Here is a 27,838-nt window from a genome sequence, read left to right on the forward strand (position 1 = left end):
TAGACAGTTATGATATCCAAATATGACCTGCAGCAATAATGTGCTCCTAAATTTTACACAATAGTTTTATTATGGATGGATTAGGCTGCATTATTAAGTGTAGAGGGGGGGGGGGGGAGTTTTCACCAGCAGAAATTTAGTCCCCAATACGCTAATGCAGTAATTTAGTCCCCAACACGCTAATGTAATAATGCAGATGGCATGGCTTAGTTATAGAATGTCAAGTCCTTTTCCAGTACCATCCCTCCCCTTGTTTACCTCAGAATTTGCGTTTTGCATCTGCAGTTGCTTGCACTCATCTTTCAACTTCTCCGATTCTTTTTCACGCTCCAGAGTGGTTTTGTCCATCAGCGTCTGAACTTGGATGAGCTCTTTTTTCAACACAGCCACATCTTCAATTCCAGGTCGTTGAAGCTGTGAGGCAAAAATACTATAACTATACATAAGGCTAGAAGATTATCCAGTAAACAATGTGCTGCCCATATTAATTTTTTTAGGATGAAGAAAAAAAATAAAAAATTTTTTGTACAATTGTCTTGTTTGCCTTTCAAATATAGTCTGAACTAAGAAAAACTGTTGAACCTTTTCTAACCCTTACAGGACCGGGCCAATTTCAATTTTTGCATTTTCGTTTTTTCCTCCTTGTGCTTAAAAAGTCATAGCACCTGGCAGGTTGGGGGACTCTATAGATGTCTTATTGGAAGTGTACATGTCATACTTGTTGCTTCGATTCTGTGTCTCTAATTTGAACACCTCGAGACAGTGCTACGCGGAACTGATAACATGCTAATCACTTGTATATGTACACTTCATGATTTCCCGGTAATGGGGATCCCATTTTGTGTGTTTGTTAAAATTTTTTGAATGGAAAAATTTTTATAAAAATTACAGCTTTAAAAAAAAAAAAAAAAAAAAAAAACCTTAGCTATAGCCACTAATTGTACTTTGCAATGACAGGCTGATTTTCTGCATAAAGTACACTGCAAAACCCGAAAAAATTTTTATGTGTGGTGAAATTGAAAAAAAGATGCATTCGGTTTTTGGGGGGTATTTGCTTTTACGCCGTTTGCCCAGGGGTAAAACTGACTTGTTATACATTCCTCAAGTCGTTAAGATTACAACGATATATAACATGTATAACTTTAATTTTATTTGATGGCCTGTAAAAAATTTAAACCATCGTTAACAAATATATGTTCCTTAAAAATCGCTCTATTCCCAGGCTTATAGCTCTTTTATCCTTTGGTCTATGGGGCTGTGTGAGGTGTAATTTTTTGCGCCATGATGTGTTCTTTCTATCGGTACCTTGATTACGCATATGGGACTTTTTGATCCCTTTTTATCACTGTGCGAGATCAGGAATCAAATAAAATTAATAAGTCGGCGATTACGCACGTGGCGATACCAAACATCTTTGCTTATTTATTTTTATTCCCAACATAGGAAAAGGGGGGGGGGGGTGATTCAAAATTTAATTGGGGGGGGGGGGGGTTTATTAATAATAACACTTTTTTTTTTACACTCATACTAGAAACCCCCCTGGGGGACTTCTAGTATAAGTACACTGATCTCTCAATGAGATCTATGCAGCATAGATATACTGCATAGATCAATGAGATAGGCACTGGATTGGTTTCGGCTGCTGCAGCCAAAAGCAATCGAGTGCCGAGTCGGGACCAGAGCCATTAAGGCGCAGACCCTGGCAGGTGCCGGACTACTCCTCCGGGACATTGGGGGGGGTAGGGGTTGCGATCCGTGTGTCCTGTGTAGTGTTCCGATTCCCCAGAGAAGTCTGGTATGACAATTAAAGATTTCCTACTTCCAATGGATACAATCCTAGGAGACCTTCCACTACACTATCATACCAGACCTAAGAAAATGGAGCACTTGCTAAGAACAAATTGATGGCTAATGCCAATGCCATTGAGCCATACTGAAAATGTGGTCACTAGTAGTTGCCACTAAACCAATCATAAGGTCAACTATTCTATTGAACTCTAGTAATGTCCATGGTACCTTGTAATAAGTACCCACAGTAGTTGACAAGGGTTCTCAATCTGTCTAATCATGCATCAGTGCCGCTGGACTGACACAGAAGATAACATCCAGGCTCATTTCTACAACGTCCAAATCTTCCATTATTTTCATGGCATAGAATAACAATAATTTTGATATTTACAAACAACCTCCTTTCACCATGCAAGACACAACACTTTAGAAGTTACACCCCATTTCTCAACGGTTATGAGTCTAGAGAATAAAGTCAATACTTCCTTTACAGGACACCACAAGGAAATTTTGCCAAAAAAGTATGTCACATCATCTACAAATTGTGTTAAAGTTCAGTTCTCCTTAATGTTACCAAGGTGCACTGAACCTATGTAGCATTACACTTAACTACTTACCAATATTACACTGTGATGTTGGATGTGGTTATACTGTGTGTTGGGTGTAGGTGCTAAGGGGGCAATGAGGAAGATCGGAAATATGCGTTGGGGCTCCTTGCGTTTACAATATGGGTAAGGCGCAATACTGAGCATGTTATATGTGACTTAATAATGTTTAATATACAGTATGAGGGTATGAGAATAGCACGTATAGATGTAGGATATTGGCATTGAGCCTTGTACTGTTCTTATGATAAGTGCTTTCCCCACAGATATAGATAGATAGTTTTCTCACAACCAATGAATCTATTAGAAGCTCAGCAGCTGTGCAGAGCCAAGTGCACATTAACCCCTTATCCCCACATAGGATCGCAGTGTATACGAATAAAAGTGTTCAGTGAGTGTCCATAGTAGCTTAAAATTATGGGGACGGTACATCCCATAAAGTATATTAAAGTCCATTTATAGGTAGATATAAATTCAACATAAACAAAATAGTTTTAATTCATTGCGTGGTCCCACGAGCTCACTACTCCACAAGAGTTTAGACGTAGTTCACATTGGCAGAATGCTTTTTCTGCCAGAATAGGCATACCAGTGAGGTCCAGCTATCGGTTCCTCTCCGGATTCAGATGTTTGTGCATTCAAAGTACCTTACACCGGCTCAGGGGGGCAGTAACATCGTCTCACCATATAGGATCATCGTCGGTACTGTAACCAAGTTCCGTCCACTTCCGATGCACAGATGTTCCAGGAACAGTACACACCGGCACACATCTGTGCGTCAGAAGTGGACGGAACTTGTTTACAGTACCGACGATGATCCTATATGGTGAGACGATGTTACTGCCCCCCTGAGCCGGTGTAAGGTACTTTGAATGCACAAACATCTGAATCAGGAGAGGAACCGACAGCTGGACCTCACTGGTATGCCTATTCTGGCAGAAAAAGCATTCTGCCAATGTGAACTACGTCTAAACTCTTGTGGAGTAGTGAGCTCGTGGGACCACGCAATGAATTAAAACTATTTTGTTTATGTTGAATTTATATCTACCTATAAATGGACTTTAATATACTTTATGGGATGTACCTTCCCCATAATTTTCAGGCTACTATGGACACTCACAGGACACTTTTATTCGCATACACTGCGATCCTATGTGGTGATAAGGGGTTAATGTGCACTTGGCTCTACACAGCTGCTGAGCTTCTAATAGTTTTCTCACAACCAATGAATGTCTTGTTGAATTTGTAACATCTATATAAAGTTGTAATTATTTCACAAAGTCACGCTTGAAAATGATGACGTGAGGTCATCGAAACGTCGCGTTTGCATATGTCGCATTTACTCACACTGATTTTTTTTATGGAATAAACCACTTTTTGCACGTATTATTTTGAGTGCTGCCGACTATTTTATATTGGATTTATTAGCCCTTGGTCAAGGCAATCTGCTGGCACCATTATAACAGGACTTTGTGTTGTGCTGCTTGAGTATACTAGATAGATAGATAGATAGATAGATAGATAGATAGATAGATAGATAGACAGACACACTACCGTTCAAAAGTTTGGGGTCACCCAAACAATTTTGTGTTTTCCATGAAAAGTCTCACTTATTCACCACCATACGTTGTGAAATGAATAGAAAATAAAGACATTGACAAGGTTAGAAATAATGATTTGTATATGAAATAACTTTGTTTTTACATCAAACTTTGCTTTCGTCAAAGAATCCTCCTTTTGCAGCAATTACAGCATTGCACACCTTTGGCATTCTAGCTATTAATCTGTGGAGGTAAGCTGGAGAAATTGCACCCCACGCTTCTAGAAGCAGCTCCCACAAATTGGATTGGTTGGATGGGCACTTCTGCCGTACCATACGGTCAAGCTGCTCCCACAACAGCTCAATGGGGTTCAGATCTGGTGACTGCGCTGGCCACTCCATTACCGATAGAATACCAGCTGCCTGCTTCTGCTGTAAATAGTTCTTGCACAATTTGTGGTGTGTTTAGGGTCATTGTCCTGTTGTAGGATGAAATTGGCTCCAATCAAGCGCTGTCCACTGGGTATGGCATGGCGTTGCAAAATTGAGTGATAGCCTTCCTTATTCAGAATCCCTTTTACCCTGTACCAGCACCAAAGCAACCCCAGACCATCACATTACCTCCACCATGCTTAACAGATGGCGTCAGGCATTCTTCCAGCATCTTTTCATTTGTTCTGCGTCTCACAAACGTTCTTCTTTGTGATCCAAACACCTCAAACTTGGATTCATCCGTCCACAACACTTTTTTCCAGTCTTCCTCTGTCCAATGTCTGTGTTCTTTTGCCCATCTTAATCTTTAATTGGCCAGTCTCAGATATGGCTTTTTCTTTGCCACTCTGCCCTGAAGCCCAAAATCCTGCAGCCGCCTCTTCACTGTAGATGTTGACACTGGTGTTTTGCGGGTACTATTTAATGACGATGCCAGTTGGGGACCTGTGAGGAGTCTGATTCTCAAACTAGAGACTCTAATGTGCTTATCTTCTTGCTTAGTTGTGCAACGCGGCCTCCCACTTATTTTTCTACTCTGGTTAGAGCCTGTTTGTGCTGTCCGCTGATGGGAGTAGTACACACCGTTGTAGGAAATCTTCAATTTCTTTGCAATTTCTCGCATGGAATAGCCTTCATTTCTAAGAACAAGAATAGACTGTGGAGTTTCAGATGAAAGTTCTCTTTTTCTGGCCATTTTGAGCGTTGAAGTTTAATGTGGATAAATGTAAGGTTATGCACTTGGGCCATAGAAATAATAAGTACAGTTATGTGCTAAATAATAAAACACTGGGTAAAACACTGGGTAAAACTACTTCCGAAAAGGACCTGGGGGTATTGGTGGACAGTAAACTCAACTTTAGTGATCAGTGCCAGGCAGCAGCTGCCAAGGCTAATAAAATAATGGGATGCATCAAAAGAGGTATAGATGCTAAAGATGAGAACATAGTTTTGCCTCTTTATAAATCACTGGTCAGACCACACATGGAATACTGTGTACAGTTTTGGGCACCGGTATATAAGAAGGACACAGCTGAACTGGAGCGGGTGCAGAGGAGGGCAACAAAGGTCATTAAGGGAATGGGTGGGTTACAGTACCAGGACAGGTTATCAAGCTTGGGGTTATTTACACTAGAAAAAAGACGTCTTAGGGGAGATCTGATCACAATGTACAAATATATGAATGGACAGTATAGAGATCTTTGTAGTGATCTTTTTACTCCTAGGTCTGTAACCATGACAAGGGGGCATCCTCTACGTCTAGAGGAAAGAAGATTTTATCATCAGCATGGACGCGGGTTCTTTACTATACGAGCGGTAAGACTGTGGAACTCTCTGCCACATGAGGTTGTCATGGCCGATTCATTAAATAAGTTCAAGGGAGGCCTGGATGCTTTTCTTGTACAATATTACAAGTTATGGGCATTAGATTTCCAGTGATACGTTGATCCAGGGATTATTCTGGTTGCCATCGTAGTCGGGGTGGGGGGGTTTCTCCCTGTGGTGGGGCGGTTGTTGTCTGCTTCACGGGGGGTTTTGCCTTCCCTGGATCAACACAGTAGGGTTCCCCTAGGTTGAACCTGATGGACTCTAGTCTTCTTTCAACCTTATTCACTATGTTACTATGTTTAATTGACCCCACAAATGTGATGCTCCAGAAACACAATCTGCTCAAAGGAAGGTCAGTTTTGTAGCTTCTGTAACGAGCTAGACTGTTTTCAGATGTGTGAACATGATTGAACAAGGGTTTTCTAATCATCAATTAGCCTTCTGAGCTAATAAGCAAACACATTGTACCATTAGAACACTGGAGTGATAGTTGCTGGAAATGGGCCTCTATACACCTATGTAGATATTGCACCAAAAACCAGACATTTGCAGCTAGAATAGTCATTTACCACATTAGCAATGTATAGAGTGTATTTGTTTAAAGTTAGGACAAGTTTAAAGTTATGTTCATTGAAAAGTACAGTGCTTTTCCTTCAAAAATAAGGACATATCAATGTGACGCCAAACTTTTGAACGGTAGTATATATACCCTTTTTTGTTACAATATATGTGACTATCTAATGTTCTTTATGAAACTGGAGTATTTTTACCTTGTGGTTTTATGCATTTTATATGAATTTCAATAAAAAATGGATATTGTATATAATGAATGGCTATGATCTGGAAATTTATTGGTGTACATAAGTGCAACTTTTGAATTCCGCTGGACCACCTCCTCCATTAAAAAATTAGAGATACAACTAACTCCCACTTACACCTCACTGTATGCTGCCAATTAACATAATCTATTCAAAGAAATTATATCCTTACTTTCTAAATGGTCTTACTTTATTTCCCTCCTAGGCCGCATTGCTTTAGTAAAAATGACCACACTGACTAAAATACTAAACTACTTTGAAACTCTCCCAGTTCGCATACCATTACGTGAACTCAAATCAACTCAAAGAGATCTATTTAAGTTTTTATGGGCTTCCAAATGACATTGTATTCCCAAGTCCGTTATGATGAGCAGTAAAGCTGAAGGAGGACAAGTGGTTCCTAATGTGACAAATCTTTATTGGGCAGCCTATTTAAGACAGATACCACCTTGGTCCTCTTACTTAGCGTATAAGATGTGGGCTGAGATTGAGAAAAAACGGCTTGCTCCATTTAATCCAATTGCCTTTCTTTGGCACTCATCCCCTCCCATGTTCTCACACCTATCTCTATTGGGGTCAATTTGTTTTACTATGAATGTCTGGTCTACCTGCTCTGCCAAATTCAAGCTGAGCTCTGCCATCTCTCCTCTTAACTTGTTCTTGCTTTACCCAAAATTCCCATCTGGTCTTCAATGCCAGACAGAGCGAACCTCGGGACCAAGACACTATTCCAATTTGCTGAAGTGGTGGATCCATTAATCTGCACCATATTCTCTTCTGAACAACATGTTGAGAAGAGAGATTTGGAGTCTTCAGACCGTTTTACATATTTACAGTTGCAACACTTTATGTCATCTTGATTGGGTTCTCTAACAGTTACTAAGCCCACAGCATTTGAGCAGTTGAGCTAGAGCAGGTACCTCCACCAGAGGCTTAATTTCTAGAATATACAGTATTCTCGCTTCACCAGCAGAAGGAACCCATGCCAGGCATAATTATATGACCAAATGGAAATACTGGGGAAGAAAATTTCTCCTGAGAAATGGGCTATCACGTGGGACAGAGCAGCAACTTCCTCAATCTGTACTGCTTATAAGGAACCACATTATAAGCTGTTAATGATGCGGTATCATACCCTTGGGCTTCTTCATAAACTAAAGGGCAGCATTTCTCCACTGTGTTGGCGATTTATGGGGGCAGTGCGATCATTATCTCACATCTTCTGGAAATGTCCACCTATTCAAAAGTTTTGGTGAGAGGTCTGTGGCTTGGTGTCTATAGTATTGTGGTGGTACAGACCACCATACCTGCCGACCCAGCAGTTTGTCTCCTCAGACTTCTCTCCAAGAGCATTGGTAAGAAGTACCTGCTAAATTTGTACTGCTGCTAAGTTCTTAATTCAATAAATCAATAGTACACGCGATTTTAAGAAAAATGCCTCTCTCTGTATTAAAAAAGCTGTTTTGCAGCCTCCCCCCTCTCTTCTTATCTGTGCATAATCTGAAAAAAGCCATCTACCCGTACATTACAGTGAAGCAGATTAAAAGACAGGTTTTGCCAAGTCCTTTCTAACCTATAGAGGGAGAGGGGCTGAGAGGGATGAGTGAGCAGGGAGAGGAGACAAACAGCTGTACAGTTTGGAGACTGCCTGGGCACATAAAACGCTGGATTCACAGGTCATAAAAGGTTATTGCTAGTCTTGGAACTTGGCGAGAGAAGATTGCAAGATGTAGTGTTTTGCAGGAATGCCTTTTCTCCTCTCCACGTTCACTTATCCCCCTCACCCCCCACCCCACTCCATAGAGCATAATGGACACAGAAGTCCTGCTTCTTATGAAGTGAGATGGGAGTCTGCAAAACAGAGGCCAAAGTAAAGTGTAGGTCTGTCCCGTCATGAGGCCACCTTATCGTGGGATGGGTTACACAATTTACACATGGTAACTAAGAGAGCCATTATTTTTATGGAGATTTTTTTAAGTAATTAGGGGCTGCTTTTAGTGATTTTCATATCTGTATTGAGTCTGTATCTTGCCATTAGTGGCAAACAGTTTTTGTGTGTTTGCAATTTCAGCCATGCCAACGTGCTCCTGAAGGTTTTTTGCATGCCAAGATATGTGCCTTTTTGCTGGTACAGGTTTTTGCTTTTATGGATTACTGTATACCTTGTGTCATAAATGATTGAAAACGTTCAATAAAAGTTACAGATATATAGAATACAGAAAAGCAAAATAACTAAACAAATTACTAGGACTAGGACTTAGTGGGACATATATATGAAATGCACAAGTAACTGTATACGAATGTATACTTTGTCCCATGGGACCCTATATTGTTAATGTCTTACTTGCACTATGTATTTTTATTGATTGACAATCAATTGTATTTGATTACACGTGTGTATAAAATGGATGTGTTACTCACTGTGTTTATGCTTGAGAAAGGTCTCGAGAAGAGACAGAAACGTTGCATGGAATTTTCTACTGATATGGAATAAATCACGTTTGGATTTTTCACAATACGGTTGTGCTGCAGATTCTTTGAAGTAAACAAATTACTGTATATTTAGTCAACTCTACATATGAATATAAAAGCATTTACCAACTCAGTCTTCAGATCTTCTATTACACGCGACCTTATCTGGAGTTCCTGATTCAAACTCTTCGCTTTCTCCTCAGATGCAGCAAGAAGACCTTTACCTTCATCACATGCAGCCTTTAACTCTACATTGAAACATTAAAGAATACAAAGTAAGTGTAGGGATTTACACATATTTAACATAAACATAAATTTTATACACAGGTAAAAAAAAAAAGCCTCACATCACTTGCACACTGGACTGTCACTGTCAATACCGTGATTACATCTGTAAACTTAGCATTTACTATTTAAAAGTGATTAAAATATTATAAAGCTGAAGTCTGATGGTCTGAAACACTGTCAATCTATATTTCTGAAGTATAAATATCATAGATAAACCAAACCTTACCATCCATTATATATACAAATATATCACTTACCAACCAATTCAGTAGCCAGCTGTGCCGCTTTCTGCTCAAACAAATCCTTCATCTGCTTAATATTAAAGATCTCGGTCCTGGCTTCTTCCAGCTGCTGTTCAAGGGACTGAAGTTCTGTAAGACATACACTTTTTGGTTATTTTTACTATCAAATGTTGAAAGCTTAAAAAATTCCAAAAAGTGACTACAAGCTCCTACTTAGGCCCTATTACACAGGACAATTATCGTGCGAAAAATCGTTATATTGTTCAAATTTAAACGATAATCGTTCTGTGTAATTGCAGGCAACGATCGAAAAATCGTTCGTATGTCTTTGATCGTTGATTTAGATCTGAACCTAAAATTATCGTTAATTGTTTGCTGTAATTCCACATTCGTTCGCTGTAGTTCCGCATTTTTTCACTAATCGATCAGTGTAATTTCACATTGTAATTGCACATTACAAGTTAAGTGATGAGCTGTAATCTGTGTGTGTGTGTGGGGGGGGGGGGGGGAGGTTGCAACCTTTTGTAAGTGCTCAACGTAAACTCCTTTTCTTGTCAAGTTTATTGGGAAGAGCAGAAAACCGGCACAGTACCTGTTGCCCTGACTGCTTTACTTATATCTATTATTGCAAGTGCATATATGCTGGTACACCTATTTACACTATACTTACTGTTTCCTGACCGATCTGACAATGCCTTTCCTCATGGCTAACAATGTGATTCTAGAACATCAGTATGTCAGTTATAGGTAGAGATGAGCGAACCGGATTCTGGTCCATCCGAACCCCAACGATCGGTATTTGATTAGCTGGGGCTGCTGAACTTGGATAAAGCTCTAAGGTTGTCTGGAAAACATGGATACAGCCAATGACTATATCCATGTTTTCCACATAACCTTAAAGAGTCACTGTCATATTTTTTTTTTTTGCAGAAATCAATAGTCCAGGCGATTTTAAGAAACTTTGTAATTGGGTTTATTAGCCAAATCTGCCATTATCTGTATGTAAAAAGCCTTTTCCCAGGTCCCCCCCTCCTTCCTCTTTTTCATCCACTCTGAAAAATCTGAAAATTGTGACTTGTTGCAGGAGACGTACCCTGTCTGTTCTAGGGAGAGGGGAGGGGGGAGGAGGAAGGAGGGAGTTAGCCGGCAGCAGAAAGCAGATAACAGAGGATTACAGGCATGGAGCTGGGTGACAGCTGTAATCCGAGCTCAGACAGGTCACTGGTGATGGTCAGAACAGATAACGGGTGAGGGATTTGTAGATTAACTCTTTGTTGTCCTGTTTTGGTCTTTTCTTTAGCTCTCTCCATAGGAGAACAATGAAGACAGGGGGGAGAGCTTCAAACTGCTTTTTCATGATAAAAATGCATTTTTCGGATAATAAACCCAATTACAAAGTTTCTTAAAATCGCCTGGACTATTGATTTCTGCAAAAAAAAAATTCACGACAGTGACACTTTAAGGCTTTATCCAACTTCAGCAGCCACCGCTAATCAAATGCCGAAAGTTCAGGTTTGGATCGACTCGAGCATGCTCCAGGTTCGCTCATCTCTAGTTATAGGTCCTCCATATTTACTCACAATGACCCCTCTGAGGATCCCCAGTGCATGCTCTGTTTATGCTTAAAAAATTATAATAAATCACCTGTAGATGATACTTTGGTCACTCCATCAGGTACCGAGTTCTAAAAAGAAAAAAAATGAGAGGAGAAAGCAAATTAAAGCGGAAGAAATTGTAGAGATTTTGCCGTGAACAATGTTTTTCAACAATCCAAAGGATAGGTGATAATGTTGGGTTGCCGTGATCCCTATCCTGAGTATCCTTTAAGTATAGATCTGCTCCATTTAACTTTGTGATACTGACAGAGAAAGTTGAGGACTCTCAGCAACCAGACATCTATCATCTATATCAGGAGTGGGGAGAACACCTGTTCAAGCTCTAGGCCCACACCTGAGCCTGGGTCGGATTAACTACAGCCCTGTGAATGATGTTATAAATATCCAAATGGTCCTTGGCAGGAAAAAAAAAAAAAAACTTTCCCCACCACTGACTTACAGTGGAAATGATAAGTATTTTTTGTGGGTAACTCCTCAACCCTGAAATCCCACCAAAGACATCATAATAATATACAATTAATCTGTTGTATTTATTTATTCAGATGTGTGCTCCAACTTCCTATTACTATTAGATGTAATAAAACAATTCTGATTTGTTTGTTTTTTGTTTGTTTACTGAAATGTCACATAAAGAAAGGAGCTATGTACATGTAAGAGTGTGCATACAAGGGTGCTATGGTATTAGACTGCCACTAAAGAAGAATCAACTATACAGAGTCCATTGAAGCTTATGTGAAGGCCATTACTGATCAGAGTCATGCTAGTAGTTTATTGTGCTAGTGTCTTTCTGCAGGTAAGGATAGCATTCCTGGTGAGGAACTAGCCTCTTATAAAAAAAACAGCTAACAACGGAAAAATCCAGATTTAACTAAGCAAAATGCCATTAATCTCAAAACATGTAATATTATAGTTAAAAGCGACTCTGTACCCATAATCTGACCCCCACAAACCACTTGTACCTTCGGATAGCTGCTTTTAATCCAAGATCTGTCCTGCGGTCCGTTCGGCAGGTGATGCAGTTATTGTCCTAAAAAACAACTTTTAAACTGGCAGCCCCGTGCCCTACGGGAGTGGCCTTAATTGTGTATGCATTAGGCTGGCACAACCTCTCTGTCTCTCATCCCCGCCCTCCTCATCATTAGGAATGCTCCAGGCCGATTGTCTCCTATTCGTCAGCTGTGTCAGCCCGGCACATGGGCTGGATCGTTCAGCATGAAGAAAATGTTCCAGTGGCATCCCTAATGATGAAGAGGGTGGGGAGGAGGGAGGGAGGGGAGGTGCAAAGTTAGGGCACAGATATTCTAAGCCCCGTCCGTAGGGCACGGGGCTGTAAGATTAAAAGTTGCTTTTTAGGACAATAACTGAATCACCTGCCAAATGGACCCCAGAACAGATCTTAGATTAAAAGCAGCTATCTGAAGGTACAAGCGGTTTGGGGGGGGGTCAGATTGTGGGTACAGAGTCGCTTTAATTTTTGTCATAAAAAAAAAAAAAAAAAGACTTAAAAAAGACTTAAATTCTACTTCAAAAATCTTAAAGGAATTACTTGCTTCAGTTGCTCTTGAACATTTTCCAACTCCTTCTTCAGTTCTTCTGCATACCATTTCTCTTCCTAAATCATGAAAAAGATAATATAAGAGAGAATAGGGGATAGTAGGCCTCATAGCTTCCTGGATAGACTACTGTTCCCTTGGAGCATCCACGGACATATGATCTGCACGGTATGGAACATGAATAACCTAAGATAAAGCATTTCACTGGTAATTCTATGCAAAACAGCATAACAGTGATAGACAGAGGGAAGGATGTACTGATGTAAAAGAAATGACAACTATTCACGGCATGTTTTAGGAAAAAATTATCACTATGTACACAGACTATTGTGTGCATACTATACAGAATTTCTTCCACTTTGCATTCTTCAATGTTTATTTATTCCATGTTTATTTCAGGGAGCTATGAAAAAATTGTGTTTACCACTATAACTTGTAGGTACTCAAGTCCAAAGACCCTATCTGTACGACTCACACTGATTTGTAAGGTGACTTTAAAGGGAATGCATTTAATTTATACTTTTTTTCCTTGTAATACCATTTCAATAAATAACGAACATAAGACAATAATGCTCACCTTAAGTGATGCTTGTAGGTCTTGTACTTCCTGTCGAAGCAGCAATAACTCCTCTCTAAAAGAAGATAAAAAGAACAAATACATCTATACTCTAAATGGTCTAGAAATAGTCACTGGCCCAGATTTATCAACTTGTTTGTGGACAAAACACTGTCTGGTCTTCCCACAGCAACCAATCACAGATCTGATTTCATTTTACCAGAGCAATCTGAGAAATAAAAGCCAAGCTGTGGTTGGTTGCTTTAGAAAACAGGGTTTTTTTTATATACAATGGTCTAGATCAGACCATGTGTTTTGAGGACTTCCTTAGTATTTCACAGGTGATTTAATCAAGTTTTACCACAGGTGTTCTTTATATGTTGTGAGACTTGGGGGGTTCCTTTCCGCGGGCTGCCGGCTATGTTGTAAGACCGGGGGGGGTGGGGGTGCCGCGGACGGCTATATTGCGAGACCAGCCTGGATGCGGGGGTGCCGCGGGCGGCCGGCTATGGTGTGAGGCAGAGGGTTAGTGATGCGGGGGTGCCGCGGGCGGACGGCTATGGTATGAGACTGCGTGGGGGGGCGGATTGTCCAGCGGGCTGCCGGATATGCTGTGACACTGGGGGGGTGGCGTGTGGGAATAGGGGTGCCGCTGGAAGCCTGCTGTGTTGTGAGACGGGGGGAGGGGGGTGGGTTTGTGCCTTGGCCGGCTATGATGTGCGACGGGGGGAGGGGGGTTGTGCGGGGGCGATTGTCCCACGGGCTGCAGTCTATGCTGTGAGACCGGTTTGCAGGGGTGCCGCGGGTGGCCGCAGAATCCATAATTACTTTATATTGGAAAGATGGAAAGCTACGGGTGGGCAATGTATTAATGCAAAAATAATTTTGGGGGAATTACCCCTTTAAGGGTGCGTTTACACAGAGGGATTTATCTGACAGATTTAAGCCAAAGCCAGGAACGGATTTGAAAAGAGGATAGATATCCTTTATGACCTGTTCTCTGTTTATAGTCTGTTCCTGGCTTTGGCTTCAAAGATCTGTCAGATAAATTTCTCTGTGTAAACACACCATAAGATCACTATTACATGGCTGCCACAAGGTTTTCATGATTGCAGATGGCAGTTAGACTTGCAAATGCATAAAGCAGCATGTCCAGGTGTCATCTGCAACAAAAGGGGTTGTCCAGCGAAAATAAAGGTTTTCAAATCAGCTCATGGCAAAAGTTGTACAGATTTATAATTTACTTCTATTTACTCAAGCCTTCCAGTACTTATCAGCTGTTGTGTGCCCTGCAGGAAGTGGTATATTCTTTCCAGTCTGACGTGCTGCTCCCTGCTGCCACCTCTATCCATGACAAGAACTGTCCAAAGAAGTAGAAAATCCCCATAGAAAACTTCTGCTCTGGACAGTTCTTGAGATGGATAAAGGAGGCAGCAGAGAGCACCATCTCAGACTGAAAAGAATACATCACTTCCCACAAGACATACAGCAGCTGATTAGTACTGGAAGGCTGGAGTTTTTTTTTTTTTTTAAATAAGGGTGAGTTCATACCTACAGGATCCGCAGCAGATTTGATGGTGCAGATTTGATGCTGTATTCAGTTATTTAAAAGAAATCTGCTGCGGATCCACAGCAGAAAATCAGCTGCGGATCCGGTAAGTGTGAACGTACCCTAAAAGTAATTTACAAATCTCTGGCAGCAGTTGATCTAAAAACAATATTTCTTTAGAACATACGCGTCAGTCACAGCAGATAGCGTCACATGTAAGGGCACCTTTACACAGTTTGAGTTAAACACAGAATAAATTCCCTTTTACAAAACACCTTAACTTAAGCATAAAAGATTTAGAGCGCTGTATCAGAAAAATGTACTTTCATTGCCTATAAGAATACAATATGAAATTAATCTGTAAATAATTTAGAAACTAACTGGATTAAAAAAATAAAATAAAATGAAAGGTACATTTAAACCTGCAAAAATTAAATACATAAAAACAACTAAATACCTTTCTGTAGAAGAATTAACATCTCCTCCATGACCGGGATCGCTACACGGCTCATGAGACGCTTCATAATGTTTAAAAAGTTCTTCTGCTGTCCCATGAGATTTCATACAGAGCGGACAAATAAAGCCCTAGAAGAAAAAATAATGCTTTCCATTATATCAAAAGCAAGGGTGAAAAAAAGGAGAGGCCCATCACCAAATTTAGGGTGGTCTCACATATAGCGTTTCTAGGAAAAATGCAGCAAGAGTAAAGCAACAGTACACCGTAGCTGTCATTTTTGGGAACTAGTATATGGAATTTTCACCACATTTCTGCTCAGCAGGCTTCATCACTAATTTTCAGTTGTTCCTAAGCTAGCAGGTGGAGTCTAACATGTATGGTGTCTATCATACACTGCACACACAGAACAGAAGGTCCTGCACTTCTACGTCTACGTCATACCCTAAGCAGCAGCATGGAGAGCATTCTAAGCTGGGACCTGTTATTTACAGTAACTACTGTTAAAGCGACTCTACCAACAACCCCCACCCCCACCCCAAACAGCTTGTACCTTCGGATAGCTGCTTTTTTTTCCCCAAGATCTGGTCTAAAAAGCAACTTTTAAACTTGCAGCCCTGTGTCAAATTGGCATGGCCTAAAGTACCCATGTCCTAGGACTGTGACACCCCTCTGTCCCTCCTACCCGCCCTCTCCATCATTAGGAATGCCCCTAGAATAATTTCTCCTATTCATCACCTGTGTGAACACTGCACATGTGCTGGATCGTTAAGGCACCTGTGCAGTGATGAATAGGAAAAATCCTGCCCAGGGGCGTTCCTAGTGATGAGGAGGGACGGAGAGGTGTTGCAATCCCAGGCCATACACACTCTAGGACACGACAATTTGACACAGGATTGCAAGTTTAAAAGTTGGTTTTTAGGACAATAACTGCATCACCTGCCAAACATACCCCCAGGACAGATCTTGGATTAAAAGCAGCTATCCGTAGGTAAAAGCGGTTTGGGGCACCACATGCGCATAATGCTTCGAGAGACATTGTTTATAGCTAGGAAATCCATCGCTATCCAGTGGATGGACCCTCGGCCCCCTAACCTTGCTATGTGGACAAACCAGATCAACAAAATTGTTGCATATGAAAAGGTGTTGTATAAACATAGGAAATGCCCTAATAAATTCCATAAAGTATGGGACCTATGGTGCTAATCGCCTCTACAGCGTCCCCTGTCTCGACTGACCCGTAATGCTCATTGTGCTGCTCTATGTTTTCCTTATGATGTATTGTGTACAATGAGGTGAATACCTTTGTGCTGAATTTATTTATAAAGACTCTCTGCTGCTGGACTTTTTTTTTAGTTCTTTTGAATTAAGAGGCGCCTGTTGCGCCGTACCTGGAATACTATGCATATTTGTTTCTATGCTTGTATAACTATATTGTGTTTGTTGGCTGCACCTTGTGTATATACCTGATCCTTGTATATGCTGTACATCCTTAATAAAACTGAGTTTAAAAAAAAAAAAAAAAAAAAAAAAAAAGTGGTTTGGGGAGGCAGATTGTGGGTACAGAGTCTCTTTGCCATCTCTGTAGTTTCTGTTCTTTTCAGTCAATCCCCCTCCAATCTCTCTCACCATACCCTCTCCATACACTTGTAGTGGCTTGTAAAATGAACCCAGAGTAAGTTGCAGGTCTGAGTAGGTACCTGGGTACCAGGGCCGATTCTAGCCTTTCTGCCGCCTGATGCGAGAACTGACAAAGCGCCTCCCACCCCACACAGGCACAGTGCAGCATCGCAGTGTTTATGGGACAGCACTATAGATAACAGTGTGCGCCGTGCCCGTGCGGTGACCACATTTTTTAACTGTTTGATCCACTATGGGCCTCCTGAGAGCTTCAAAACAAACAACAATCTGCAACTGCTGACCTCTGACCTCAGGAGCTGAGAAGAGCCATAAAACGGGCTGCTCTGTTAACTCTTTCAGTACTGCAGAATGTAGAGTATTACTGTGCATCACTTACATTCTGCAGTACAGAAAGAGTTAACAGCAGAGCAGAACATTACTTTTATGCCTCTTCTCCTGCTCTTGCACTGTGCTGAGGTCAGCTCGGAGGTCGGCAGTGCAGAGAAGACATAATATAGTGTCCCCGCTGCTGGTAACTTTTTCTTTTCTACAGTGTGTAAGTGATGCAGAGTATAATAACTTTGCATTATTGAAAGGGTTAACAGCATGAGAGACACTATATCTATGTCTTATGTGATGTGAATACCTGTGGCTTCCAGTGCCTCCTCAGCGCTTCTCATGAGGCAACTGACAGGAAACACGGCTGGGCACTGAGCTGTAACTAGTTGTAATGATAAGGACACAGGACCCTGATGCCGCCCCCCTCAAGGGCTGTGTTATCTGCCGCCTGAGGCGAACACTTCACCTCGCCTCATGGCAGATACGGGCCTGCTGGGTACGTATCCTGGTGCTGCCGAAAATTCCTTCACAAAGAGTGGAGAATAAATTATAAAATGGCTGAATTATTGGATAAAATCTGTAAAAATACATAAAATAAGCAATTACGTGTTTCGGGAGTTCCATCTCCCTTCATCAGGTTGCAAAGCAGGGTAATACGCATAAAGCCCAAAGGGCTCAAAGGCGGGAGTCCACCTATACTTATATTTCATACATTTGCACGTAAAAGCATTACATGAGGCGCCATCCTCCCGGCCCCTTTTTTCTTCTTGTCTTATTTCTAGTTTAGCAGGAGGTGTGACAAAGAAGCACTAATAAGATATATTACACAGTTCCTTTCATTTGATTTTACTATTAATTTATGCAAGGTTTGTTGAAGCAATGGTAACCAATTAAATAACGCCTTTTATCCACCAGTGGAGTTAGGGAACGTAGGGATAAATTTATCATTATATTTTTTGCCAGTATGGGGCAAAAGAAAAGTGAAGGACAGGTGATAAACGTCAACTGTGGGAAAAGCTCCTTACCTGAAAGTTTTTATGTTCCACCACAAAAAAAAAAGTAGAAAAACCTAGAGAGATGCTGCTGATTCTTGTAAGGGCCCTATTAAGACAATTCTGCATTTATTCACTTATTCAGTGTAATTCCACATTGTTCTTTTATTTGCTGGGATCAGATAGAGTAAACGATCGCAGTAAGGATTGCAACTCACTATCGTTCTGTGTAATATAGTGAACGATTTCAGGTTAACGATAAACAATATAGTTTATTATAGTTTATCTTAAAAAAATCGCTTTGTCTTATAGGACCTAACCCCATCACTGGAACCAAGCTTAAACTGCTCAGTACTGCTTTAAAATGTCCTCCATACTGCTGTTTCTGTGGGAGAGATTCACTCATATACAAAACTCCCCAATAGCACGACTACAGAAGAATTAAAGAATTGCTGTATTATTTGGACTATATGATGCTCTTTTTAACGTGTGAGAATTGAGAAAAACAACTGTCAGAGAAAGTTTGTTAATACTAATTATCCGCAATAGGTCATTTTTGAAGTATTCAGAGACTGGAGTCAGACACTAAAGTTGAAGTTACGCTTACTGACTTCCCCGCCCTGCTTTCGACACAAAATGTTTATAAAATATCTTTCACAGAAAATGAGAAAAAAGATAAGACAAATTATGGTTCACTTAAAGGCTCGTTCACACAGAGCAAAAGCAGCTGAATTTCTGCGCTGAATCAGCGCTGAAATTTCAGCCGTTAAAATAGGTGCAGAGCTAATTTCCATTGTGTTGAATGGAAATTCTGCTCTGCAGTTCACACGGTGGAATTTCCGCATTGAACTAATCCGCTTTCCGCCAGAAGAATGAACATGTTCATTCTTCCGCTAGCGGAAGCCTATACAAACCAATGGGGCTCTGATTTTCTGTTTCAGCGCGGAATACAAGCGGAAATTACGTGCTGAATCGGCGCGGAAATGGGGAAAAAAGGGGGAGAGGAGGATTCTAGTATATATTCTGGTATAGTCTAGTTTACTCGCCAAATACTCGCTGAATTTCAGCGCTGAATGCATGCGGATTCAGCACGAATTCCTCGAGTATTCTGCACTGAATTTGTCAAGAGCTGATTACGAGCTGAACACTTTCCTAGCGGAATACGCAGGGATTCTGCTTACATTCTGCTCGGAATTTAGCGTCAGTTGATTTCAGGCGGAAATATTTCCTCGCGTAATCTGCCCCTTTTGCTCTGTGTGAACGTAGCCTAAATGTAATAACCAGAAACAAAGCCATATTTCCTTTCCAGTCCATTTCTTTTTTAGCTCAATAGGCAAATGATAGGGCAGTGCACAGTGGACTATTACATCATGATTCATTTCCCTCTTCATCAATTTCAACATCTGAGCCACATGTCATACAAAAGGAACTTCCCATGTGTAACACACCAGTAATCTGTTTCCAAAAAGTCATAAACAACTAAAAATGTATTCCCCAACCAGTGAAGCTGCAAATATCCAGGCTTGGTCCACCACACTGGGACATTACTGCAATGCTCAGCTGAGCCCAGTCTTTCCCTTCATGGGGGAGTGGGAAAATTACTGCTTCCAGGCACCTCTGAAGTCCAGCATTCCTGATGCTATTTTCAGGCTGTTTCCACACACGAAAAAAAATCATCTTTCCACCGTCAATGGTTTAGAAATCCGCAGGTGTGAATTTAGCTACGTATGCATAGGTTATGAGCAACACTACATTATCAGGTACATCACTGCGGATTTTATAATGTACATCACAGTTCAGGCAATATCAGCAGTGTGTAAATAAGATCTTTTAAAGGGGGGTTCCCAAGTCCAGAAGGTATCACCTACCTGCTGGATAGGGAATAACTGGCTGATTTGTGGGGTCTGGCCATTGGGACATTGACAGATCATGAAAACAGAAGTCCATTGCTCTCTAGTGGGCCATTCATTCAGGAGACAATTGACTTCCACTCTCACAATCAATGGGGGTCTCAGTGGTTGGACCTACACGGATCAGCTAGTTATGCCCCAACCGGTGGATAGGGGCAACCACCTTCAAGTGTACTTGCCCTTCCCACAGAATTTGATCCGAGTGGTTTGCATTTACAGCAAGTATTGCAAGTAGTACACAGTAAAAGGGGTCAAAAGCAGCTGGCTCTATTACCTGTGTAGCTGGAGCTGAGCTGCAGTTACAGGTCGCCACCACTACACAGTGAATGTAGCCAACTGCCCTTTGCGCTATGCGACCGCTATTGCGAAAGACCTGAAAACGTTCACTCATTTCCATGGAACGATAATCGTCACTTATGATCGTAATTGCAATCGTTTTTCTTCGTTATTTATTCGCTATTGCGTTCGTATCTATTGCGAACGACCGAACGATGTCTTATTAAATGTGAACGATTTGTGAACGTTTTGCGAACGAGCTACGATAAAAATAGGTCCAGGTCTTATAAAGTGATCAACGATTTCTTGTTCGGTCGTTAATCGTTAACTGCATTTTAACCGAACGATTATCGTTTAGATTCGAACGATTTACCGATAATCTGAACGATAATCGTCTGGTGGAATAGGGCCCTAACACTAGCTACAACAAATGTATTTACCCATTATCAACAACAGAGTTTAACAAATCTTAACTAGCACTTCATTTTGCGGTCAACCAAGTAATAAGAGCAATGGTCCTTGTCATAGGACTGTTGTAGAAGAAATAAGCATGCTGCACTCAGGGACATGTCTTAATATCAAAGTGGATGCATTTAACTGGCCGTGAAAGTCAATTATTCACAGAATGCATGCATTTAAACACTATTGCTATGATACTGCATTAGAATCTTGGAAACCAAACTGTGCTGCTTCTGCTTAAAACCAGCTTAGTAATATTCCAGGGACCTGTGCCAGAAGACAAACCAAAAGATGTATACTAAAAAAAGATCCTACACTGCTGCAAATGTGATTTTCATAAGACATTAATATACAGCAAAATACCAAATACAGCAATGTCCCAACAGTAAAGCAATGTATAGCAATCCTTTTTTTACTAAATACAATCAGATACTGATGATTATTATTTACTTTTTATTGGTTTTTATGCCATAATTGTAGAATGTCCAATTCTACTTTCTGTACATGGTAATATGGACAGCCAACGTGACAGAGCAACTTTTAACAGCATTTAGACACATGCTTTATGGCAGCCATATGAACTTTTTTTTACATTTCCTTAAAGGGAACCATTCACCCCATGGCCCCCGGCAAAAACTGACATACAGTGACATAAAGGTCAATATACTTACCACATCGCTCCCGGTCCCGTCCCGGATCCCGTTGTTGACACGGAGAAATCGCCGATTCTTCTTCTCCCGCCCATTATGGTAATGAGCTGAGATGAGTCCAACGTCCATAGGAAACGACGGACGAGTCCAACTTATTCATGAGGTCCTCTTCTCGTCGCCGCCCATCCACGCCTCCTGGAACTTGATTGACGTCTTCAGTCTTCAGTCTTCTGCCGAATTCCCGCGCAGGCGCCGCTGTGATGGTCTCGTCACCTCTTCTGCGCCTGCGCGGTAAACAGGATACGGACTTAGAGCAAATCGGCGCACGCGCAGTAAACAGTGAAGCTGCGGAGCGGCTTCAATTGTGAACTGCGCATGCGCCGAAACGACTGTCACGGCGCCTGCGCGGGATCCGGCGAGAAGAAAGAAGACGAGGAGGAAGAGGACCTGGCGTCAATCAAGTGTCGGAGGCGGGGAGAAGGCTGGACTTCGGACCCGGCGGCGCTCATTACCATAATGGGCGGGAGAAGAAGAATCGTCGATTTCTCTGTGTCAACAACGGGCTTCGGGACGGGACCGGGAGCGATGTGGTAAGTATATTGAACTTTATGTCACTGTATGTCAGTTTATGCCGGGGGCCACGGGGTGAATGGTTCCCTTTAAATTGAGGCCTTATGGTAAAATTAATCTACACTAAATACCCCAAAATGAGAATGTAAACAAAGAATTTTAGACATTTTTACAAACCTATTAACCCCTTAAGGACCGGAGCAAATTTTATGAATATGACCTGTGTCAGTTTATTCATTAATAACTTCGGGATGCTTTTACCTATCTGGCTGATTCTGAGATTGTTTTCTCGTGACATATGGTACTTCACATTTCTTGTAAATTGGAGTCGATACTTATAACAAATCTTTATGAAAAAAACCAAAATAATGTGAAAAATTGTGAAAAATTGCATTTTTCCAACTTTTCTGCTTATACAGAAAATGGTTATACCACATAAATTATATATTTAATAACATTATCAACATGTCTACTTTATGTTGGCGGCATTTATTAAACTATATTTCATTTTTTTTACACAATAGAAAGCGTAAAACATTAGCAGAAAATTTCCAAATTTTCAGTAAAATTTCAAGATCAGATATTTTTAAGGACCTGTTTAGGTTTAAAGTGTATTTGAGGCGACTGTATGTTAGAAAGCCCCACAAAGTACCCTATTTAAAAAACTGCACCCCCCACACTCTGCAAAAGCACATCCAGAAAGTGTTTTAACCCTTTAACCCTTTTGGAAGCTGGATTTCACTGGAATGGATTTCAAGGGCCATGTCGCATTTACAAAGCCCTCATGCTGCCAAAACACTGGAAACCCCCCCACAAGTGACCCCATTCTGGAAACTAAACCCCTTAAGGAATCTAACAAGGGGTGCAGTAAACATATGGACCCCACTGATGTGGAAAAATGTGAAGTGAAAGTGAAAATTTTCATTTTTTCACTTTCACGGCACAAATGTGCCCGTCATCAAGGGGGACCATATCCTCATTGCACCCCTTGTTAGATTCCTTGAGGGGTCTAGTTTCCAGAATGGGGTCACTTGTGGGGGATTTCCCCTGTCTTGGCAGCACGATGGCTCTGTAAATGCGACATGGCGTTCATCATCCATTCCAGCCAAATCCAACCTCCAAAATCCAAATGGCGCTCCTTACCTTCGGAGGCTTGCCCTGCACACACATGGCGCTTTATGTCCACATGTGGGGTATTTATGGACTCTACACATTGTGTTTTTTTTTTCTCTTTTAACCCCTTGTGAAAATGATAAATTCAAGGCTAGACCAACATTATAGTGTAAAAAATGTAATATTTCATTTTCACGCCACGTTGTTCCATATTTGTGCCCGTCACCAGTGGGGTTCATATGCTCACTACACCCCTTGTTACATTCCTTGAGGGGTGTAGTTTCCATAATGGGGGGTTTCAACTGTCTTGGCAACACAGGGGCCTTTTAAATGCAACATGGCCCCTCGAAATCCAATCCAGCCTCAAAAAAACAAATGGCGCTCCTTCCCTTTGGAGGCTTACCCTGCACCCTCATGGCGCCTTATGTCCACATGTGGGGTATTTCCATACTCAGGGGAAATTGCTCTACACATTGTGTTTTTTTTTTATCTTTTAGCCCCTTGTGAAAATGAAAAAAATCAAGACAAGATCAATGATTTAGAGTAAAAATTTTAAAAAAATTACACTAAATGTTGGTCTAGCCTTGATTTTTTTCCATTTCCACAACGGGTTAAAAAAGAAAATAAACGCAAAGCGTGTAGGGTAATTTCCCCTGAGTACGAAAATACCCCACATGTGGACATAATGTGCCATATGGGCACAGGGCAAGTCACCAAAGGGACAGAGCGCCATTTAGAGGCTGGAATGGAGGATGGAGGCCATGTCGCAATTACAAAGCTCCTGTGCTGCCAGGACAGTAGAAACCCCCCACAAGTGACCCCATTCTGGAAATTACACCCCATAAGGAATCTAACAAGAGGTGCAGTGAGCATATGGACCCCACTGGTAACAGGCACATATGTAGAACATGTGCCGTGAAAATAAAAAATAATTTTTTTTTCATTTTCACGTCCCAAATGTGGCCGTCACCAGGGGGCCATATCACCGCTGCCCCCCTTGTTAGATTCCTTATGGGGTGTAGTTTCCAGAATGGGGTCACTTGTGGGGGGGTTCTACTGTCCTGGCCGCACAGAGGCTTTGTAATTGCATCATGGCATCCTCTAATGGGATTGGCGGCCATACCTATTTAGCTGGGGAAAAGGGACAATTCTAATTTATTTGGGGGTATTAGGCCAATTATTAGTTTATAAGGTTGAAAATGACAGGTGTCCATCAAATTCAACCTGTGTTGATCCAGAGGAAGGCAAAAAACCCTCGTAAGGCAGACGACAGTAGCCTCATCACAGGGGAAAAATTCCTTCCCAACTCCATAATGGCAATCAGAATAATCCCCGGATCAACGTGACCCCTGAAATAGGAATAAGGGACAGAATTTTGAAAATGTAGAACCCCAATGACGTGTGGTACGCCTTGAAGCGATCCAGTATGCAGAGGCCAGGGTGATCAGGACAGGTGTAACACTGGAAAATGGTGTCCTTCCTGATCCCCCTGTTACGCCACACTCTGCACTTCTTCTGCGGTCTCCTGTTTTCCAGTGTGGGGGACGTCACCTGGAAAATATTGCCCTGGTGCGATACGGGGTCCTTCATATCCAGAAGCGCTGGGTCCGCTCCATGGCTGCTAAATATTAGGGCTCTATTACTGCTTCTGATATTTTCGGATCGTGCCGCAAGCTACAGTAGCTCGGCCAGCGAGGGACCGGAAGAGGGTAACCTTTATCCAGCAGTGGGAAGATCAGTTCCCGAATGATCTTCCCACTAACTCAGAGGATGGGGTGGCGTCTGGCGGCTGTATTCAGGTGTCCCTTCCTTCATACACTCTAAGGGTACGTGCACACTGCGGAATGGCGAAGGATAACCCTTTGTGCATTCCGCAGCTGGCACCCACCGGCAGACTGATTCCATTCTATGCACGGGCGGATGCCGCTCTCCGTCCAATGTGTTTATTCTTTGGACGGACGATGGAATCCGCCCATGCATAGGATGGAGTCTATGACATGGGTGGAGACACACGCCTGCATCAGTCAGCCGGCGGGTGCCAGCTGCAGAATGCACAGAGGGTTATCCTTCACCATTCCGCAGTGTGCACGTACCCTAAATCTGTAAGTGTACCCTGAGGTACTCTCACAGAGTTTGTAGAATTTCACGCCATACAGTCATCTCTTATTGGGACGGTACTGGCGGAAACGACGTGTCTGGGGGGCAGCGTACGCTACGCTACCCCCAGACACGTCACTGGATGATGAGGATGAATGGAGGAAAGAAGGATCCCCCATTCATCTTCACTGGCTGTTTTGTTGTCGGAGGCAATAAAAGCGTATGCGTCCGACACCGAAAACGCCCTGGGGCCATTTTTATATAGGGATTGGTATATGGGGTATGTAGTGGTATAGTGTAAAACTTTATTCAATGTAGCGTAGTGTTATGTAGTGTTTTTTACGTTTTTTTTTTTTTACATTCCGTATAAAAAAAAAAACCTACGCCAAAAATGGTGTTGCTGATAAATGCCGCACTTATGTGCAGCACTTATCAGCAGACTGTGGCAGTAGGATATAGAAAAAAACACCCTACGCCAAAAAGGAGGAGTTGCTGATTAGCAAAATTTGAAGAAAAAAAAAAAAAAAAAAAAAAAAAAAACACTTACTACATCCTGAACATCCCTATAGCTGCCGATAAGTGTATTACACTTTTCAGCCGCCAGAGGGCAGCAGAGAGCCGAATAAAAGTCGAGGTCATCCGAGGGAAAAAGGCCGAAGACCCGAACGGAAGAAGATGACGTCACGGAACACGGAAGACACCGATCGGGACCCCGGTATCCGGTGAGTATGGCCAAATACCTGCTCTGGACCCCTCAGCTACCTAGCTGAGGGGTCCAGAGCAGGTATTTATTACTTTTGGGGACTTTGATCGCCGTCGGCCGGCTGGTCATGGCGATCGGGACGTGGCACCGTCCTCGGAAAGCACCGGCCGCCATTATTTTCCGGGTCATCGGGTCACCGATGGCCCGGAAAGGTTCCAATCGCCGCTATTGGCTGATCTGAACTGATCAGTCAATAGCAGCGATTGTCGGCATGGGGGGTTAACAACCCCCCATGCCGACAGGGAGAGATGGCCTGCAGTGTATTTCTGCAGGCCATCTCTCCCGATCGCATGCGGCCGGTCCGCGGCGCCCTCTTAAAGGACCCGTGTACCGGTACGTCATGGGTCCTTAAGAGGTTAAAGCCTTAACCAGGTACATTCGCTTTAAGTATTACCCATGTATAGTACGGCATTGATGCAGGGAAGCCGGTGTCACAGTCCTTTTTTTGAACCACGGCCCGGTTCCCGTGTACGGCGCCGTTCTATTCACGGGTACCAGCTGCTCCATTGATTAGCTCTAGGGTCTGGTCTCCTATATCTCTACACTTTGACTGGAGTAACCTGTGGTAAATCCAGCTGATTGGACATGATTTAGAAAGAAACAGCCCTGACTATATAAGGCTGCGTTCACACTACGTATATTTCAGTCAGTATATTTCAGTCAGTATTGCAACCAAAACCAGGAGTGGATTAAAAACACAGAAAGGATCTGTTCACACAATGGTGAAATTGAGTGGATGGCCGCCATATAACAGTAAATAACTGCCATTATTTCAATATAACAGCCATTGTTCTAAAATAACAGCAAATATTTGCCATGAAATGGCAGCCATCCACTTAATTTCAACATTGTGTGAACAGATCCTTTCTTTGTTTTTAATCCACTCCTGGTTTATATACATATAATGACTGAAATATACGTAGTGTGAACGCAGCCTAAAGCTGGGTTCACACTACGTATATATCAGTCAGTATATTTCAGTCAGTATTTCAACCAAAACGAGGAGTGGATTAAAAACACAGAAAGGATCTGTTCACACAATGTTGAAATTGAGTGGATGGCCGCCATATAACAGTAAATAACTGCCATTATTTCAATATAATAGCCGTTGTTCTAAAATAACAGCAAATATTTGCCATTAAATGGCGGCCATCCACTCAATTTCAACATTGTGTGAACAGATCCTTTCTGTGTTTTTAATCCACTCCTGGTTTTGGTTGCAATACTGACTGAAATATACTGACTGAAATATACATATACTGACTGAAATATACCTAGTGTGAACCCAGCCTGCAGGTGTATATACACCAACCACCGTAAAAACCAAGCCTCAGGGCAGAAATAACTGAGAGTCCGAAGACTTTCCTAATGCTTTGTAGGTGTTACCAATTACTGCAATGCAGAATGTAATGATAAAGTGATGAATACTGAGAGCTTCTCTACGGAACATGAATCGTCAACTTATTATTAGGTTTACTGACCGGAGAGGATTTAAAAAAAATACAACAGGCTTGTGATCATTATTGCTGGTGGTGCGCTCTGGGAACTCTTGACCAATCCAGAATTCCAGCGCTCCCACAGATGGGGCATTCTACGGGGGGAGTCCATGCCGGAATTCCAGAGGAAAACAGGACAGGCTCTAAAAAAATCCTGATCTGCTTTCCAGAATGGAAGGGTGTCCGTCACTAATATAATCCTATGGGTCAAGAAATCCATCTGGATTTCCTCAAAAGATATTTGAATAGATTTT

General features: G+C 41.9%; 1 protein-coding gene across 1 annotated transcript in view; it reads right to left on the reverse strand.

Annotated features, from left to right (window-relative positions):
- Positions 1-27,838, reverse strand: part of EEA1 (early endosome antigen 1) — a 96,008-nt gene that overhangs the window by 52,580 nt on the left and 15,590 nt on the right. The window contains exons 4-10 of the mRNA XM_069974225.1: positions 15,303-15,430; positions 13,318-13,372; positions 12,734-12,799; positions 11,216-11,255; positions 9,587-9,700; positions 9,168-9,289; positions 259-414 (exon numbers count right to left, since the gene is read on the reverse strand). Of these exons, the coding sequence (XP_069830326.1) occupies positions 259-414; positions 9,168-9,289; positions 9,587-9,700; positions 11,216-11,255; positions 12,734-12,799; positions 13,318-13,372; positions 15,303-15,430 (681 nt within the window). The remainder of the gene's footprint in view (positions 1-258; positions 415-9,167; positions 9,290-9,586; positions 9,701-11,215; positions 11,256-12,733; positions 12,800-13,317; positions 13,373-15,302; positions 15,431-27,838) is intronic.

This window comes from Dendropsophus ebraccatus, chromosome 1, assembly GCF_027789765.1.
Source record: "Dendropsophus ebraccatus isolate aDenEbr1 chromosome 1, aDenEbr1.pat, whole genome shotgun sequence".
NCBI classification, from domain to species: domain Eukaryota; kingdom Metazoa; phylum Chordata; class Amphibia; order Anura; family Hylidae; genus Dendropsophus; species Dendropsophus ebraccatus.